General features: G+C 40.4%; 1 protein-coding gene across 3 annotated transcripts; it reads right to left on the bottom strand.

Annotated features, from left to right (window-relative positions):
- Positions 1-119: 119 nt before the first annotated feature.
- On the bottom strand, positions 120-13989 carry znf408 (zinc finger protein 408). 3 transcript variants are annotated; one of them, XM_017458591.3, is made up of 5 exons: positions 12557-13989; positions 10415-10620; positions 10248-10315; positions 6968-7233; positions 120-3128 (listed from the first exon to the last, which is right to left on the bottom strand). In XM_017458591.3, coding segments are annotated over exons 1-5 (2292 nt in total). In that variant the 5' UTR covers positions 12558-13989; the 3' UTR covers positions 120-1377. The 3 variants fall into 3 exon arrangements, with proteins under 3 accessions (XP_017314080.1, XP_017314081.1, XP_053532573.1); XM_017458592.3 differs by having other exon boundaries at positions 7022-7233; XM_053676598.1 differs by lacking the exons at positions 6968-7233; positions 10248-10315; positions 10415-10620; positions 12557-13989 and adding an exon at positions 3259-5732.
- Between the last annotated feature and the right edge of the window lie 3377 nt (positions 13990-17366).

Below are 17366 nucleotides of genomic sequence, written 5' to 3'. Positions count from 1 at the left end.
GGACACAAGACTAGAACCATCCACACAAGTTGATATCACTCTAAACAGTGATTCAGCCGAGGTGTTCGAGTACAGTCTTGGTACACTAAGATATGAATAATATATTGAGTCAGTTATCATTTTTGACAGTCCTATCATGTAAAAACAGTACATATATTTCGAGTTCTAAAGCAACACACTGGTGCTATTTACATTTGAGGCTTTCTACTTGTCTATATTAGTTTCACAGTCATCATTAAACTGAGCTATTAGTTACTTGATGCTATTTCTGTAAGAAGTTCTCCTTCATTAAAGCTAATCTGGGTTTTAGGTGCTGGACTTTCATCAAATGGGTGTAGGATTATAGGGTCATGTGACTGAAATGATCCATTTGAATGCTAAAGTTTGGATCCTACATAGTTTCTGTATGGACAAAGGTAGGAAAACAACCTCTATTTTCAATGTATCCAATTGTACAATTTTCCAAAATAAATGGAAATCTAGCATGTTAGATAAGATTAAAGATAAGAGATTCAAAACTTAAGGCAAAATCAGTAGATATATTTAGAAACAATGTTCCAGGATGCTTTCAGTTTCCAGACATGATTTGAAAATGACATCTGTCGATGTAGATATGTCAAAAAATAATGTGAGGAGTGATGATGGCTAGGCTACAGTGAGGAGAATGTGAGGATTAACAAATTGTCCAGAAGATTATACAAATAGTTACACTTGAATGAAGTTTAAGTCGTTTTGCAAATAATCTAATAAAAAGCATATTTCACTTTCTTCCATCCTTTAGCCTCAGTATGAAATTCCTCAACTGTTGTGCTGTTTGACAATCAAAAGAATTACACAGAAATAAAGTACCAGTGGATTTAGCTCATGATATTGCGACAAAATCGGCTGGGCATGCCACTTTTTTATTTGAATGAAGAAGATTTTATAAAATGACAAACATTAGTAGGTAGAGATACAATTTGAAATTTTTATCCTCCTTGGGTTTGAGAATCTCTGAGATATATATATATATATATATATATATATATATATAGATAGATAGATAGATGGATAGATAGATAAATAGATAGATAGATAGATATGATGGGTGTTACCTTTAAATATACAACCTGTGATTAATTCTATTAAAAACCCCCACAAAATTAGTAATAGTTGGAACACTAATAATCCTACTTAGAAAGCCATATTTCAGCAGAGATTTGTTTTGTACACAGTGTTCAGATCTGGCACAAACAGTGATGACACAAGGTTCAGTGAACAGATGAGTCAATATTTACTAATGTCTTTAATTCAACTGCTGCCATTTCAGAATAACCTTCTAACGAAATGTAGTAGCAAGCCTTTGAGCAGGGAAAAAACTCAACATATTCAATATATTCAGTCCTCAATTCCCGTCTCTATTTCAATGGTCTCTGCCACTGAGTTTAGCTCGTCATGACCTTGTATTATGACCATGTTACTGTTCTCGGCCTGCTCGTCCACAACAATGCATTTAGTATTCTCGTCCTGGTTCTCCACTGGTATACACTTAGCGTTAGCATCCTGCTGATGTAAAAGAATACACTCAGCATTAGCATCCTGTGCTTGAACCAGAATGCACTTAGTATTGTCAGTGGACACAACAATTTCTATAATGTCCTGACCAAGTTCCATCTGTTCCAAACCTTCTTCGACAACTTCTTCAGAGTGAGATGTCATTCTAGGGTCCTGCAGGGTGTGGACAAAAAACAAAGTTTGCTCTTTTTCCTGCTTCCCTCCATCACTCTCCCATTGCTCCCTCTCTTTATGGCTTGATTTTCTAGGTCGCCCCCTAGTTGGTACCGTGTGCCCAGCCTGCATTCGATCTGCATGTACTCTGAGGTGGCGCTGTAGACTTTGCATCAAAGTGTATCTGCTTCCGCATATCTCACACTTGTGTGGCTTTTCTTCCAGGTGTGACTTCATGTGTCTGCGGAGCTTGGTTGCCAGTGTATACCCTTTCCCACAATCCTGGCACTTATAGGGCCTATCATCTGCATGCAGACGCTCATGGGCCCGCAGTGTTTGTGGGTCTCGCAGTGCTTTGCCACACACAGGGCAGAGGTATGCTTCACCCGTGTGGCAAATCAGATGCCGCTTCAGCTCGGGTGCCTGTGAGAAACGAAGCTCACAGTGTGGGCACCCATAGGGCTTTTCGCCTGTGTGGCGGCGCAGGTGCCCCTGCAGGTTGAAACGCTGGCGAAAGCACTTGGCACAGTGCGGGCATGCATACGGCCGCTCACCTGTGTGTAAGCACATGTGGGCCCTAAGAGAGTTCTGGTTGGCGAGTTCTTTGGCGCACTCTGGGCATTTGATCCTGGGGACCCATTTGGCCTCATGGACCGCCCGGTGGGCACGCAGAGAAGGCCTCCGGGCAAAACCCTTGCCACATACATTACACACAAATGGTTTCTCACCTGTGTGTAGCACTTGGTGCTCCTTGAGGTCACGTTTCAGACCATAGCTCTTGTCACAATGCTGGCACTTGTAAGGTCGTTGTCCACTGTGCAAGAGTAAGTGGGCATGATAACTCTCCTTGGATCTGTAGCGCTTTTCACAGACTGTACAAGCATATGGCTTCAACTCAGAGTGTGTGAGCTTGTGCTTCTTTAAGTGGCAAAGCTGGAAGAAAGTTTTTCCACACTCATCACACTTGTACTTGCGCTCTCGTAGATTCTCGATGTCTGGAGAACCCTCTTTTCCTCTCTGCACATTCACAGACCCTTCCTTGGGCTTATCATCTGCATTAACCTTCTCCTTGTGGACTGAGATCTCTTGGCTTTCTTGTCCATTTTCAGTGGTAATCTGTTTGCTCTGAGAGTTCTTGGTAACATGTGTACCAATCCCACATCTTTGCCCTTGCGATTGCTTGATTAAACGGCTGCTTAGTGAGTGGACTATGCGGGGTTTCATTGCCAGGCGACAGCTGGCTCTCACAGCCACTCGAAGCTGCTCAGGTGGTTTTGCTAGCTCCAGTGCTGTGGCTCCAGTAATGCTCCCCAGCTTCTCAGTACCACATGTATCCATCACTTCCTTTTCACGTCTATCTCTGCATTCTACTTGATTCCATTCTGTATTGCTGGCTGGATGTTCATCCTTCAGCTGTTTTGCTGTAAGACATACAAATGCCCTCAAATAACTCAACACACAGCCATTAATGTCTAAACCGCTAGCAACAAAAGTGAGTACAACCCTAAATGGAAATGTCCAAATTGGGCCCAATTAGACATTTTCCCTCACCAGTGTCATGTGACTTGTTAGTGTTACAAGGTCTCAGGTGTGAATGGGGAGCAGGTGTGTTAAATTTGGTGTCATCGCTCTCACACTCCCTCATACTGGTCACTGGAAGTTCAACATGGCACCTCATGGCAAAGAACTAACTGAGGATCTGAAAAAAAGAATTGTTGCTCTACATAAAGATGGCCTAGGCTATAAGAAGACTGCCAAGACACTGACACCGAGCTGCAGCACGGTGGCCAAGACCATACAGCGGTTTAACAGGACAGGTTCCACACAGAACAGGCCTTGCCACGGTCATATCCAGAGGTTGTTTTTGGGAAATAGACGTATGAGTGCTGCCAGCATTGCTGCAGAGGTTGAAGGGGTGGGGGATCAGCCTGTCAGTGCTCAGACCATATGCCACACACTGCATCAAATTGGTCTGCATGGCTGTCGTCCCAGAAGGAAGCCTCTTCTAAAGATGATGCCCCTCCCTTCGGAGACTGGGCCGCAGGGCAGTATTCCAGAATGATAACGACCCCAAACACACCTCCAAGATGACCACTGCCTTGCTAAAGAAGCTGAGGGTGAAGGTTGAGGGTGAAGGACTGGCCAAGCATGTCTCCAGACCTAAACCCTATTGAGCATCTGTGGGGCATCCTCAAACGGAAGGTGGAGGAGCACAAGGTCTCTAACATCCACCAGCTCCGTGATGTCGTCATGGAGAAGTGGAAGAGGACTCCAGTGGCAACCTGTGAAGCTCTGGTGAACTCCATGCCCAAGAGGGTTAAGGCAGTGCTGGAAAATAATGGTGGCCATGCAAAATATTGACACTTTGGGCATAATTTGGACATTTTCACTTTGGGGTGTACTCACTTTTGTTGCCAGCGGTTTAGACATTAATGGCTGTGTGTTGAGTTATTTTGAGGGGACAGCAAATTTACACTGTTATACAAGCTGTACACTCACTACTTTACATTGTAGCAAAGTGTCATTTCTTCAGTGTTGTCACATGAAAAGATATAATCAAATATTTACAAAAATGTTAGGGGTGTACTCACTTTTGGGAGATACTATATATATACACATATATATAGTGAGGGAAAGAAGTATTTGATCCCCTGCTGATTTTGTATGTTTGCCCACTGACAAAGAAATGATCTGAGAAATGAATTCTGAGAGACAGAATAACAACAAGAAAATCCAGAAAAACGCATGTCAAAAATGTTATAAATTGATTTGCATTTTAATGAGGGAAAAAAAGTATTTGACCCCCTCTCAATCAGAAAGATTTCTGGCTCCCAGGTGTCTTTTATACAGGTAACGAGCTGAGATTAGGAGCACACTCTTAAAGGGAGTGCTCCTAATCTCAGCTTGTTACCTGTATAAAAGACACCTGTCCACAGAAGTACTTAGTACTTGGTGGCAAAACCCTTGTTGGCAATCACAGAGGTCAGACGTTTCTTGTAGTTGGCCACACATCTCAGGAGGGATTTTGTCCCACTCCTCTTTGCAGATCTTCTCCAAGCCATTAAGGTTTCGAGGCTGACCTTTGGCAACTCGAACCTTCATCTCCCTCCACAGATTTTCTATGGGATTAAGGTCTGGAGACTGGCTAGGCCACTCCAGGACCTTAATGTGCTTCTTCTTGAGCCACTCCTTTGTTGCCTTGGTTGTGTGTTTTGGGTCACTGTCATGCTGGAATACCTATCCACGACCCATTTTCATTTTCTCTCAGCCCTGGCTGAGGGAAGGAGGTTCTCACCCAAGATTTGACGGTACATGGCCCCGTCCATCGTCCCTTTGATGCGGTGAAGTTGTCCTGTCCCCTTAGCAGAAAAACACCCCCAAAGCATAATGTTTCCACCTCCATGTTTGACGGTGGGTTGGTGTTCTTGGGGTCATAGGCAGCATTCCTCCTCCTCCCAGCACGGCGAGTTGAGTTGATGCCAAAGAGCTCCATTTTGGTCTCATCTGACCACAACACTTTCACCCAGTCGTCCTCTGAATCATTCAGATGTTCATTGGCAAACTTCAGACGGGCATGTATATGTGCTTTCTTGAGCAGGGGGACCTTGCGGGCGCTGCAGGATTTCAGTCCTTCACGGCGTAGTGTGTTACCAATTGTTTTCTTGGTGACTATGGTCCCAGCTGCCTTGAGATCATTGACAAGATCCTCCCGTGTAGTTCTGGGCTGATTCCTCACTGTTCTCATGATCATTGCAACTCCACGAGGTGAGATCTTGCATGGAGCCCCAGGTCGAGGAAGATCGACAGTTCTTTTGTGTTTCTGTTGTCACCTTCTCACCAAGCTGCTTGGCAATGGTCTTGTAGCCCATTCCAGACTTGTGTAGGTCTACAATCTTGTCCCTGACATCCTTGGAGAGCTCTTTGGTCTTGGCCATGGTGGAGAGTTTGGAATCTGATTGATTGATTGCTTCTGTGGACAGGTGTCTTTTATACAGGTAACAAGCTGAGATTAGGAGCACTCCCTTTAAGAGTGTGCTCCTAATCTCAGCTTGTTACCTGTGTAAAAGACACCTGGGAGCCAGAAATCTTTCTGATTGAGAGGGGGTCAAATACTTATTTCCCTCATTAAAGTGCAAATCAATTTATAACATTTTTGACATGCATTTCTGGATTTTCTTGTTGTTATTCTGTCTCTCGCTGTTCAAATAAATCTATCATTAAAATTATAGACTGATCATTTCTTTGTCAGTGGGCAAACGTACAAAATCAGCAGGGGATCAAATACTTCTTTCCCGCACTGTGTATATATATATATATATATATATATATATATATATATATATATATATATATATATATATATATAATGTACATACATAAATGACCAGTCGTCACACAGTTCACATATATACACACAGTTCTGTGCAAAAGTTTTAGGCACACTATTTTTTTAGTACAAACTTTTGTTATAGATTTTATATTTCATGACTTCTACACTATCGAGTCAGCACAAAAAAAAACATTTTAGATTCCCAAACATTAGTTTTCTAGCACAAAATTAAATGTTATAGAAAAATGTTTGTACGTCATTAAAGACGACAGCGTATTATGTAAGAGACACTTTTCAGACCAAAAGAACACAATGAAGGCTGCTGGGATTTGCTGCAAAAATAAGAAGAAAGTATGAAAGTCAAAGTCTCCAGAAGAACCGTGTCTGTTTCTGCAAGATGCTCCATAAACTTACAGATCATTTCCTTATGAAAGTGCACTAATTGTACCGGAGACTACTACTTTTTTTATTTTTTTGTCACACCAAATGTTGACTTTGTTTCATTTACTACTGTTTACTGCTCTTTACAGTATTTTGTTTTTAAATGTAGAAACATTTAATTTAATTGTTTTGAAGGCATCTTTGCTCTACAGCATTTATTTGCATGTGCCTAAAACTTTTGCACAATACTAATATTATATATATATATATATATATATATATATATATATATATATATATATATATATATACATATATATATATATATATATACACACACACACACATATATATGTTGTTCCTTTTCTTTACATTTTTATAACCTGTTATGAAGCTGACAACAGAGGCAGTAGTTACATTTTATAGCATCACAACATTCTGGTTACTATGACAGACGTTTCCAGTCAATTTAATAAAATTTTTATATTTTCATTCATACATTCATACATAAAAAAATTATTTTAGATTAAATAGCACACATCTACATACCTTCCCCCTCAGAGCCCTGCTTTACATAACCAGGCTTCAGTGACTTATCCTTACTTGCTCTCTGTGGTGTTTCCTGTTTGGAGAGTTCTTCTGTTATGGTCACTACCTTGTTCTTCACAGGTTCATTCGGAAAGTTCTGATCTTCTGGCCAGACCAGGAGCTCTGTTCCCTGACTGATGTCCTTACAGGTCCTGAAACAAGGTTTTCCATCCACCTCATGCACAATGACGTTCCTTTGATCTTCACTCGGGGCACTACAAGCAAACCTGGACATGACAATAATTATTATGATGTTATGATATAATGAGACACTGGGGAAAAAAACTGTTACAAAATATGACTAAATCCAAACATCATCTTCATCTGATCTGAGTTTATTAACAAACACAACATGTCCATATTCTTCAGTTTAGTACATGCGATCATTTAAGTAAATGTGATCAAGTTTAAATCGCCGTTTCTCAATATGCGTTCTAATGCGATCTCATGACCTTGTGAACTCATCATCCACCACCGAATTTCAATTCCAATACTCAAGAATGCAAGTACCAGGATGCATGAAATTACCCGGATGTGTTCTTGATCTCGAGGATAAGCGGACCAAACCCACTTGAACTCCCAGAAATCATTGCGACAAAACAATAGAGGATGACAAAATCTTTTTAACAACATTAATTTAAATAATTCAAAATGTGCATCTAAAGAGAATGATTTTTATATATGATTTACAATCTCAATTCCGAACAAGCTGGGACAGTATGGAAAATGCAAAAAAACAAACAAAAGGAGTTATTTGAAAATTCAATTCACCCTGTGCTATATTGAAAACACATTATTAACACATTATTTGATGTTATACTTTGTGAATTTAATTAATTTTTGAAAACATACACTCATTTCAAATCTGATCACAGCAACACACTCCAAAAAAGTTGGGACAGTTGACTGTTTACTACTGTGTAACGTCAGCTTTTCGTTTAATAACACTTATTAAGCGTTTGGGTGCTGAGTGAAGACACCAGTTGATTTAGTTTAGCAAGTGGAAATTTCCCCCATTCATCCATTATGAATTTCTTCAGCTGCACAACTGTATGGGGCCTTCATCGCCTAAATAATGAGCCACACATTCTCAATCTGAGACAGGTCAGGACTGTAGACAGGCCATGCTAGCACCGGCACTCTCTGCTTACGCAACCGTCCGCTTATAATCAGGACAGAATGTGGTTTGGTGTTGTCCTGCTCTGGATGGAAGCATATGTTGCTCCAAAATGTGTACATATCTTTCTGCATTAATGGTGCCCTCACAAATGTACAAGTTACCCATGCCATGACAGATGCTGGCTTTTGAACCTGATGCTGATAACAGCTTGGATGGCCCTTTTCCTCTTTGACCCAGAGAACACAACGGCTGTTTTGTCCAAAACCTACTGAAATGTCGACTCATCGGACTACAAAACACGATTCCACTGTGCTACTGTCCATCTCATATGAGACTGAGCCCAGAGAAGTCGGCGGAGCTTTACTCAAGTATTTCCGAGCCCATGTCAGGATATCCGTGACGGTTTTTAAGACAGTGATGTCTGAGGAATCTGAGATCACGTGCATTCAGAAGTGATTTTCGGCGTTGCCCTTTACGCACCGAGATTTGAGCGCATTCCTTGATTCTTTAATTATATTGTGCACTGTAGAAGGTGAAATGCCCAAAATCCTACCAATTTGTCTTTGGGGACTGTTGTTCTCAAAGTGTTGGATTATTCGCTGATGCATCTGTTGGCAGATCAGCGAGCCTCGACCCATCCTCACTCTTGAAGAATTAGGCCTTTTATTGGAGGCTCCTTATATACTATGATTAGACGATTGTCTCAACTTTTTAGGAATGTGTTGCATGCATCAATTTCAAAATAAGCGTTTATCTTCAAAAAACTATACAGTTGATTAGGTAAAACATCAAATACCTTGTCTTCATATGTTTTTTGTTTAAATACAAGTCAAAGTACATTTACAAATTACTCCTCTTTGTTTTTATTAGTATTTTCCATACTGTCCAAATTTTTTCGGAATTAGGGTTGTACATTGAGATATACAGTATCTCACAAAAGTGAGTACATCCCTCACATTTTTGTAAATATCTAATTATATATCTTTTCGTGTGACAACATTGAAGAAATGACACTTTGCTACAATGTAAAGTAGTGAGTGTACAGCTTGTGTAACAGTGTAAATTTGCTGTCCCCTCAAAATAACTCAACACACAGCCATTAATGTCTAAGACAGGCAAGACACACTTGTCTTTGTACTCCTCACCTGGTTGCCACCACACACTCTTGACACCATCTGAAGCAAATAAGCAAATAAGGAAGCCTCTTCTAAAGATGATGCACAAGAAAGCCTGCAAACAGTTTGCTGAAGACAAGCAGACTAAGGACATGGATTACTGGAACCATGTCCTGGGGTCTGATGAGACCAAGATAAACTTATTTGCTTCAGATGGTGTCAAGAGTGTGTGGTGGCAACCAGGTGAGGAGTACAAAGACAAGTGTGTCTTGCCTGTCTTAGACATTAATGGCTGTGTGTTGAGTTATTTTGAGAGGACAGCAAATTTACACTGTTACACAAGCTGTACACTCACTACTTTACATTGTAGCAAAGTGTCAGTTCTTCAGCGTTAATCAAATATTTACAAAAATGTGAGGGGTGTACTCACTTTTGTGAGATACTGTATATGACGTTGTTGAAAAGTCAAATATATCCCTTGGAAATATTTTAATTAAACTATGCAAGCTTCCCTCCTGAGGTAATGGTAAACTCATTAGCTTAGTTTTTAGTTAGCGTGAGGTCACAGTTACAAACAATGAGCTTACCACATTAAAACATGTTTAATTAACTTTTGCTTAATCAGCCAGTTAACAGTACAACTATTAACCAGCTGAAACGTATTACTTAGGGAGCACTGAAGAGACGACTGTCCTGTCCCACTACTAGAAATGTGTTGGGCTGGGCCATTGCGTAACGGGAAGCTCACAGCACATCTCAATTCTCACAAAGATGTATTCTATGTCCTCCTGTCCTTCTGAGTTTGTTCTTTCAAGGTAGCCTGGCAAGACCAGTCTTGGAGAGAACGCAAGTCCGTTCTTTGCGTTCTTAGGACTGAGAAACAGGCAATGTCTCTCTTGTTGCAGGACCACCCATAATGTAGTTGTTACTTCAATTTCTTTCATTCACTTTCAATTTATGGGATTATTATTATTTTTTAACTGTAACCCAAATGTTGATATCATACCTCATCCAGTATGTTCTGCCTGAAATTTGTCCATTAGCTCCTTTTAGGCATCTGCTCACTTCGGCTGTCTGAAACACGTGAGAAAACCAATTTAAGTTTAATTTTCCAAGTCCTACAAAGTTTTATGGCATTACAACTAGAAGGTAGCTTGTGTAAGCATACTATACCTCTTCCTTTTCTGGCACTTTGTCTGGATCTTCCAGCCCCAAAAGAGTTCCAGTCTGTAAGTCCCATCCAACACACCACAACCCCATTTGCCCATCTTTAGCGAGAGAGGGCCCTAAAGTCAGGCCACGGGGTACTAACCTCAGCACATTACAGAAAGATTCTTTTACACACTCCGGCAGGCCCGCATTCTGAGTAGACGTAGCCACTGAGGGAAGAAGAATAAAACATGAATATACTGTTTACGATGAGTTACTAAGCAGAGTTTATTAGTGATGGACACAGAGACACATTAGAAGTTATAGCTCAAGCACTTGACCGTAGTGTCTGAGCCATGGGACAATAGGACCCATATGACAAATGCAAGCTCCTGCCTCAAAATACTAAATAATCCATAGTCCACAGAATTTCTCTATTTACATATTAGCATGACAAATCCACGAGGGAGACATGGACGTGTGGTACCACCTCCCAGCTCCAGGATCCAGAGTGCAATCCTGAGCTCAGGTTACTGTATGTGTGCAGTTTTTGTATATGTTCTCCCCAGTCTGCATGGGTTTATACGGGTTCTTTATCTTTATCAGTGTTTCTCTCTTCTCCATGTTCTTCTTTTTATCCATGTCCCCAGATAGGCTCCAGATCTAACCAGGACAAAGCGGTTACTGCAGAATACTGGAGATGAATGAATGATAAACACATGACCTCAGGGCTGCACAATATATATAAAAAATTATAGAATATCGTATATACCCTTGCAATAACTTTACAAAGTTAAACAATAAAGGTTAAACAATAAAGACTTCTTTGCTAATATTTACCATGGGTGGCAATATTAGTGAAGGGAAGTGTGTGTGTGTGTGTGTGTGTGTGTGTGTGTGTGTGTGCGCATGTCTATATATACATCCCGGTTGCCTCACACTGCCAGGGTTGGGGGTTCAATTCCCGTCGCGGCCCCGTGTGTGCGGAGTTTGCATGTTCTCCCCATGCTACGGGGGTTTCCTCCGGGTACTCCGGTTTCCTCCTCCAGTTCAAAGACATGCATGGTAGTCAGATTGGCATGTCCAAAGTGTCCGTAGTGTATGAATGTGGGTGTGTTTGTGCCCTGTGATGGATTGGCACCCTGTCCAGGGTGTACCCCACCTTGTGCCCCATGCCCCCTGGGATAGGCTCCCTGCAATCCTGAAGGATAAGCTTTACAGAAAATGGATGCATATATATATATATATATATATATATATATATATATATATATATATATATATAAGTTAACTATAACTATCAGATAATCTAATTCAAGAATTGTTTGACTGAAAACTACTACATCCTCAAAGCTATGACAAAAAGCTGGAAAGACTACATTAAACTACACAGATGCTGTAAAATGATGAAAAGTCTATTTATTAAGACCTATTTTTGTTATAAACTTTTTTTTTTTTTTGCCTTAAGAGCCCAGACCTTTAAAGTAAACTATGATTTCTATACACCTGGTGCACTTATAATAGTGCACATTAAATGAGATTAATGGCCCTTTGTACTCAATGTGGCATAAATACGTCACAACAATGAACTGAACCATTTTAATAGTACTGTAGGAGTCATTTAGAAGTGCCTACACGACACTCAGGAACTGCTGTGATCAAAAGTAAGTACTGCTTGTGGAGTGTGAGAGTTACGCGCATGCGCACATGATTGGCACAAAGTACTTCACTGAACGTGCACGCTTCACTTCAGATTGCCAAGAAATCAATAATACGCTTTGGTTTTATTGTAATTATTTGATATCAGATTATTAAACAAGTATACTAAAACACTGCTTTAGTGTTTTACGTTACAGATGAAGAGTAGCTAAGTTAATTCTGATATTATAAACAGCGGTGTAGGAAGGTGTTGCTATAGATAGCCGAATAGTTTTTGATATAAATAATGATCCCTTCAAGAATATTTGCGTTATCTTGAATTTGTTGGAATTGTAGGGAAAATGCCAGTTAGGTTTGCAGGGTTGTTTTTTTTTCTTCTTCTTCCTTCACTAGCAGGAAGCTTGCTAGCTAAGAAATCCAATGATTTGACCTGAACTTTTCGCCTATTCTGTTTGTTTAAGTGACGGATAGTTTCAGCATGAACACAATGTTACTGTTTCCACTAACTTAGCACTGGGTTTCCTTTCCGCGTTGGCCACTCGAGTGTTTTCTTATATCCCCCGAAACTCCGAGAAAATCATAGCGCTCCAACCAACAAGACATCCACAAACCGGAAGTCAACTCTGTGTAACTGGTGTTACCGTCTAACTCGTCCCCCTAAACACATTCATTTATCTTTAGTTTCACTGAACGGTGACGACAAGCAGAAATACAATAACATAATTCATGCGTTTTCTTTCCTGAGCTTTAAGTTATATATCATGTGAGAGGAAAGTAGACCTGTGTAAACATGTATTTAAGGAATAAAACACTTTGGGGTGTTTTCTTATAACAGCACAACCCAATATGTATTTCACTTATACCACCATAGCAAATGATTTAAAAAAAAAAATTTTTTATTAATTAAAGAACAACACATCATAGCTTTTTAATTCGTTTTTAGTTGTGTTTAATGTGTTGTCACTATAGCAGCTATACAGTCTTTTCCTCACCAGATTCTCTCTCTCTCTCTCTCTCTCTCTCTCTCTGTCTCTCTCTCTCAATCCCTCTTGATGTCCCCATGAAGTCAAGATTGAAGTTTTGTGGCTTTTTGTATGAATATATGAGCTGTAGGGTTATCTATAAGCTAGTGCGCTCCAAAACAACAACAAAGTTCACATTTAGAGGATAGAGTGGGGGGAAATAAGTATTGAACGCGTCAACATTTTATTTCAGTAAATATATTTCCAATGAGGTTATTTACATGAAATTTTCACCAGACATCAGTATTAACTCAAGAAACATGGAAATATAAACTATATAATACTTTGTTCCGGTGTCATTCCACTTTATTATACATAACTTTATTTAGGGACTTTAATGTTGTGAATTCTTTATATTTACGGATTTCTTGAGTTAATACCAAAGTCTGGTGAAAATTATTTCATGTGAATAACCTCATTTGAAATATATTTACTGAAAAAAATGTTGCCGCGTTCAATACTTATTTCCCCACTGTATATGCATTCAAAATTTACAGTCTCTCTACGCCACCAATACAGATCCATAGTTTTGATGACGTCATTCTTCACTTCGGCTTCTCATCAGATCTTCAGTCTAATCGAATGCTCTGTAGAATCGGAAGTGTCCTGCCCCCAACAGTTTGTAAAGCTGCATTCACACCATGTCGTAATTACCATAATTTCAGGATTCCAACTTGTACAAAGTGTTCACGTTGTCATAGAACCCATAATTACAATGTGTAAACTTGTAATTTTCTGAGCTCCACCTTGTACCACCTGTGGAAACACTTAGATTGGTGGCGGCTCCAGCAGTAAAATGTAGTTAAGTTCACCTCACCTCCCGATCCGAGTTGTTCTTCTTTTTTGCCCACTTCAGGGCAACCTGAAGTGTCACTGAGGAAGCAGCACCCTTCGAGCTAACGCTATTACATTAATTTACATTAATTTCTTCTAATCTCTATACTTTAAAATTATTTACCTTACGTTATACAAATATAACTGACACCACTTTAGATAAAACAATCGTAACGTTGCGTTGTCGCAAATTTGATCTGTATTTTGTTTTTTTTTACAAAACATCCGTGACTAGCTTGTAGCCCGTAGCCCGCTAGCATCACCTACCGCTAGCCTTGTTTACGTTTCACATTTCTCACTTACCGCTGTTCTGTTTTAAAAAAACAAAAACAAAACAAACAAAAAAAAACAAATATGTCTGCTGTCTCTCCGGTTTTGAGTGCAGATGAGGACTCGCTTGAGCTTCACATGGTGCGGCTGGAACTGGAGGATGTGGAGAAGCAGATCCGCGGCCTACTCGACAAAGTAGGCCCAGCTGCTGGAGCGACAAACTGCGCTGGAAATATCTTGTGCCTCTGCCCACATATCCAAGGTAAGCACACAGCGTGGTATTTCCACTCCCAGCCCCTGTACGCCGTGTGTTTCTCTGTGCAGGGACCGTGCACCTAGGACTTTCCCAGCCGTGGTCTCCGTCACGCCGGCGCCAACACACCTCGGGCCTTGGGTGAACCAGCGGCGAAAGGCGCGGGCTGGACCCTCTCCACCTCCGGTGTTCGAGATTCCAACCAGGAACCGCTTCGCCCCTCTCCACCAGACCAGACCCAACGCTGTGATCGTCGGGGACTCCATTGTGCGGAACGTCCGTGTAGCCTCATCTAAAGGTAAGGTGCGCACACACTGTTTTTCTGGTGCTTGTGTCCTTGATGTCGCTGCGCAGGTATCCGGGATCCTGAAGAAGGACGAGCGCATTGGAGCGGTTGTGCTGCACGCGGAGACGAACGACACCAGGCTGCGGCAGACGGAGGTTCTGAAGAGGGACTTCTCCAGCCTGATCGAGACGGTACGAGGCAGATCACCCACCGCGAAGATCATCGTCTCTGGACCTCTTCCCACATACAGACGTGGAGCAGAAAAGTTCAGTAGACTTCTAGCATTAAATGATTGGTTAGTCTTTTGGTGTAATGAGCAGAATCTGGTGTTTGTCAATAACTGGAATCTGTTCTGGCAGCGTCCTAGGTTGTTTCGTCCTGATGGCCTGCACCCCAGCAGCCTTGGAGCGGAACTGCTTTCAGACAACATTTCCAAGGCGCTACACTCCAAGTGACTGCCTACCGTAAGTACATCTTCCAATAATAACATTCAGTATAATCAATGTTCAACTAAAAATCCGGCAAAGGTAATACATACTATAGAGACTGTGTCTGTTCCCTGAGCTATACAAATATATAGAAAATCTCGGAAAGTCTATCTTCATAACCTAATTAACATAAAATTAAATCATATTGAATGCACAGCCAGCACTTTTGATCTGAGGCTAGGACTATTAAACATTAGATATCTTGCGTCTAAGGCTCTTATTGTTAACGACATCATTACTGATCAGGAATGTAATTTAATGTGTTTAACAGAAACTTGGATTAAACCAAACGAGTACATAGCATTAAATGAAGCCAGTCCTCCTGGATACAGTTATGTACATCAGCCTCGTTCAACTGGTAGAGGAGGAGGTGTTGGACTCATCCATAGTAAAAATCTAGTCGTCACACAAAAACCTAAGCATAAATTTAATTCTTTTGAAATTCTTTATACCAGTATAAGTTATGTAGCCACAAAAAATATGTAAATTCCTCTAATTATTATTTACAGACCCCCAGGGCCATATACTGAATTTCTTAGTGAATTTGCAGACTTTGTCTCAAACCTGGTTGTGTCTGTAGATAAAGCATTAATCGTCGGAGACTTTAATATTCATTTTGATAACCTGGAAGACCCTCTAAGAATAGCGGTTGTGTCCATCTTAGATTCAGTAGGGATTAATCAGAACGTAATCGGGCTTACTCATAATGGTGGTCACACTCTTGACCTCATACTAACATACGGACTAAGTATAGAAAATATCATTTTTCCGCAGTCTGAAGTTGTCTCAGACAACTTATCTTATCTCGTTCATAATACGTATTGATCATAATATTTCCACCTCGTCTCGCTACCGCGTAACACGTACCTACACATCAGCTACTGCACCGAGCTTCATAAATAACCTCGCAGAAACATCAATTAGATTTGGATCACCGTCAGATCACACAGAGCTCGATCAGGCGACTGAAAGCTTGGAGTCAACACTCCGCTACACGCTAGATAGAGTGGCTCCACTCAAAAGGAAAATAATTAGAGAAAAAAAATTAGCACCCTGGTATAACGATCAAACGCGAACTTTAAAACAGACAACTCGACAATTAGAACGTAAATGGCGTCAAACCAAACTGGTGATATTTCAAACAGCATGGAAGGAGAGCCTACTGAAATATAGGAAATCTCTTGGCGATGCTAGAAAAATCTATTTCTCCACCTTAATAGGAGACAACAAAAACAATTCTAGATTCCTTTTCAACACAGTAGCAAAATTAACTAGGAATAAAACCACTACAGAGAGAAACACTCAATCATTACATAGCAGTGAAGATTTCATGAAATTTTTCAATGATAAGGTTGAAAATATTAGACGTGAAATACAGGCCATTAAATTAAAACTGGACAGTACTGTAACAAACCCATTACATGACAATGTAGCAATATCAGATCAATGTTTAGTGTTTTGCTCCGCTTAGAGAGACCGAACTAGCTACATTAATCTCTTCAGCCAATTCATCAACTTGCATACTAGATCCCGTACCTACATGTTTGTTTAAACAGATTGGTCCAGGAGTAATTGAACCACTTCTAAATATAATCAATTCTTCCCTAAGCACTGGCTATGTACCTAAATCACTTAAATTAGCAGTTATTAAACCCTTGATCAAAAAACCTGATCTTGACCCGTCTCAATTGTACAACTATAGACCAATATCAAATCTCCCCTTCATCTCTAAGATTTTAGAAAAGGTTGTAGCAAAGCAGTTATGCTCGTACTTAGATAGGAATAACATTCATGAAATGTATCAGTCAGGATTTAGACCTCATCATAGCACAGAGACAGCGTTAGTTAAAGTAGTAAATGACCTTCTACTGACCTACGATCAGGGTTGTGTCTCGCTGCTTGTGTTACTCGACCTTAGTGCAGCTTTTGATACTATAGATCACACTATTCTACTTGATAGATTAGAAAATGTTGTTGGTATTAAGGGAACAGTCCTCTCCTGGCTCAGGTCTTATCTGACCGATCGTTATCAGTTCGTAGATGTAAATGGTGAATTCTCCATGCGTACTGAGCTTACTTTTGGAGTTCCACAGGGTTCTGTTTTAGGCCCACTGCTCTTTACTTTATATATGCTACCCCTAGGTCAAATTATTCGTAAACATGG

Source organism: Ictalurus punctatus, chromosome 27, assembly GCF_001660625.3.
Source record: "Ictalurus punctatus breed USDA103 chromosome 27, Coco_2.0, whole genome shotgun sequence".
Classification (NCBI taxonomy): Eukaryota; Metazoa; Chordata; class Actinopteri; order Siluriformes; family Ictaluridae; genus Ictalurus; species Ictalurus punctatus.
Note: the sequence above shows the minus strand (reverse complement) of the source record. Positions and strands in the feature narration are given on the sequence as shown.

Bases quoted from the DNA above. Each gene is read 5' to 3' on its own strand.
- znf408 (XM_017458591.3), bottom strand. The intron at 10,316-10,414 runs GTATAGTATGCT...CACGTGTTTCAG, and splicing joins AAGTGCCAGAAAAGGAAGAG to ACAGCCGAAGTGAGCAGATG. The intron at 3,129-6,967 runs GTATGTAGATGT...TATGTCTTACAG, and splicing joins GCAGGGCTCTGAGGGGGAAG to CAAAACAGCTGAAGGATGAA.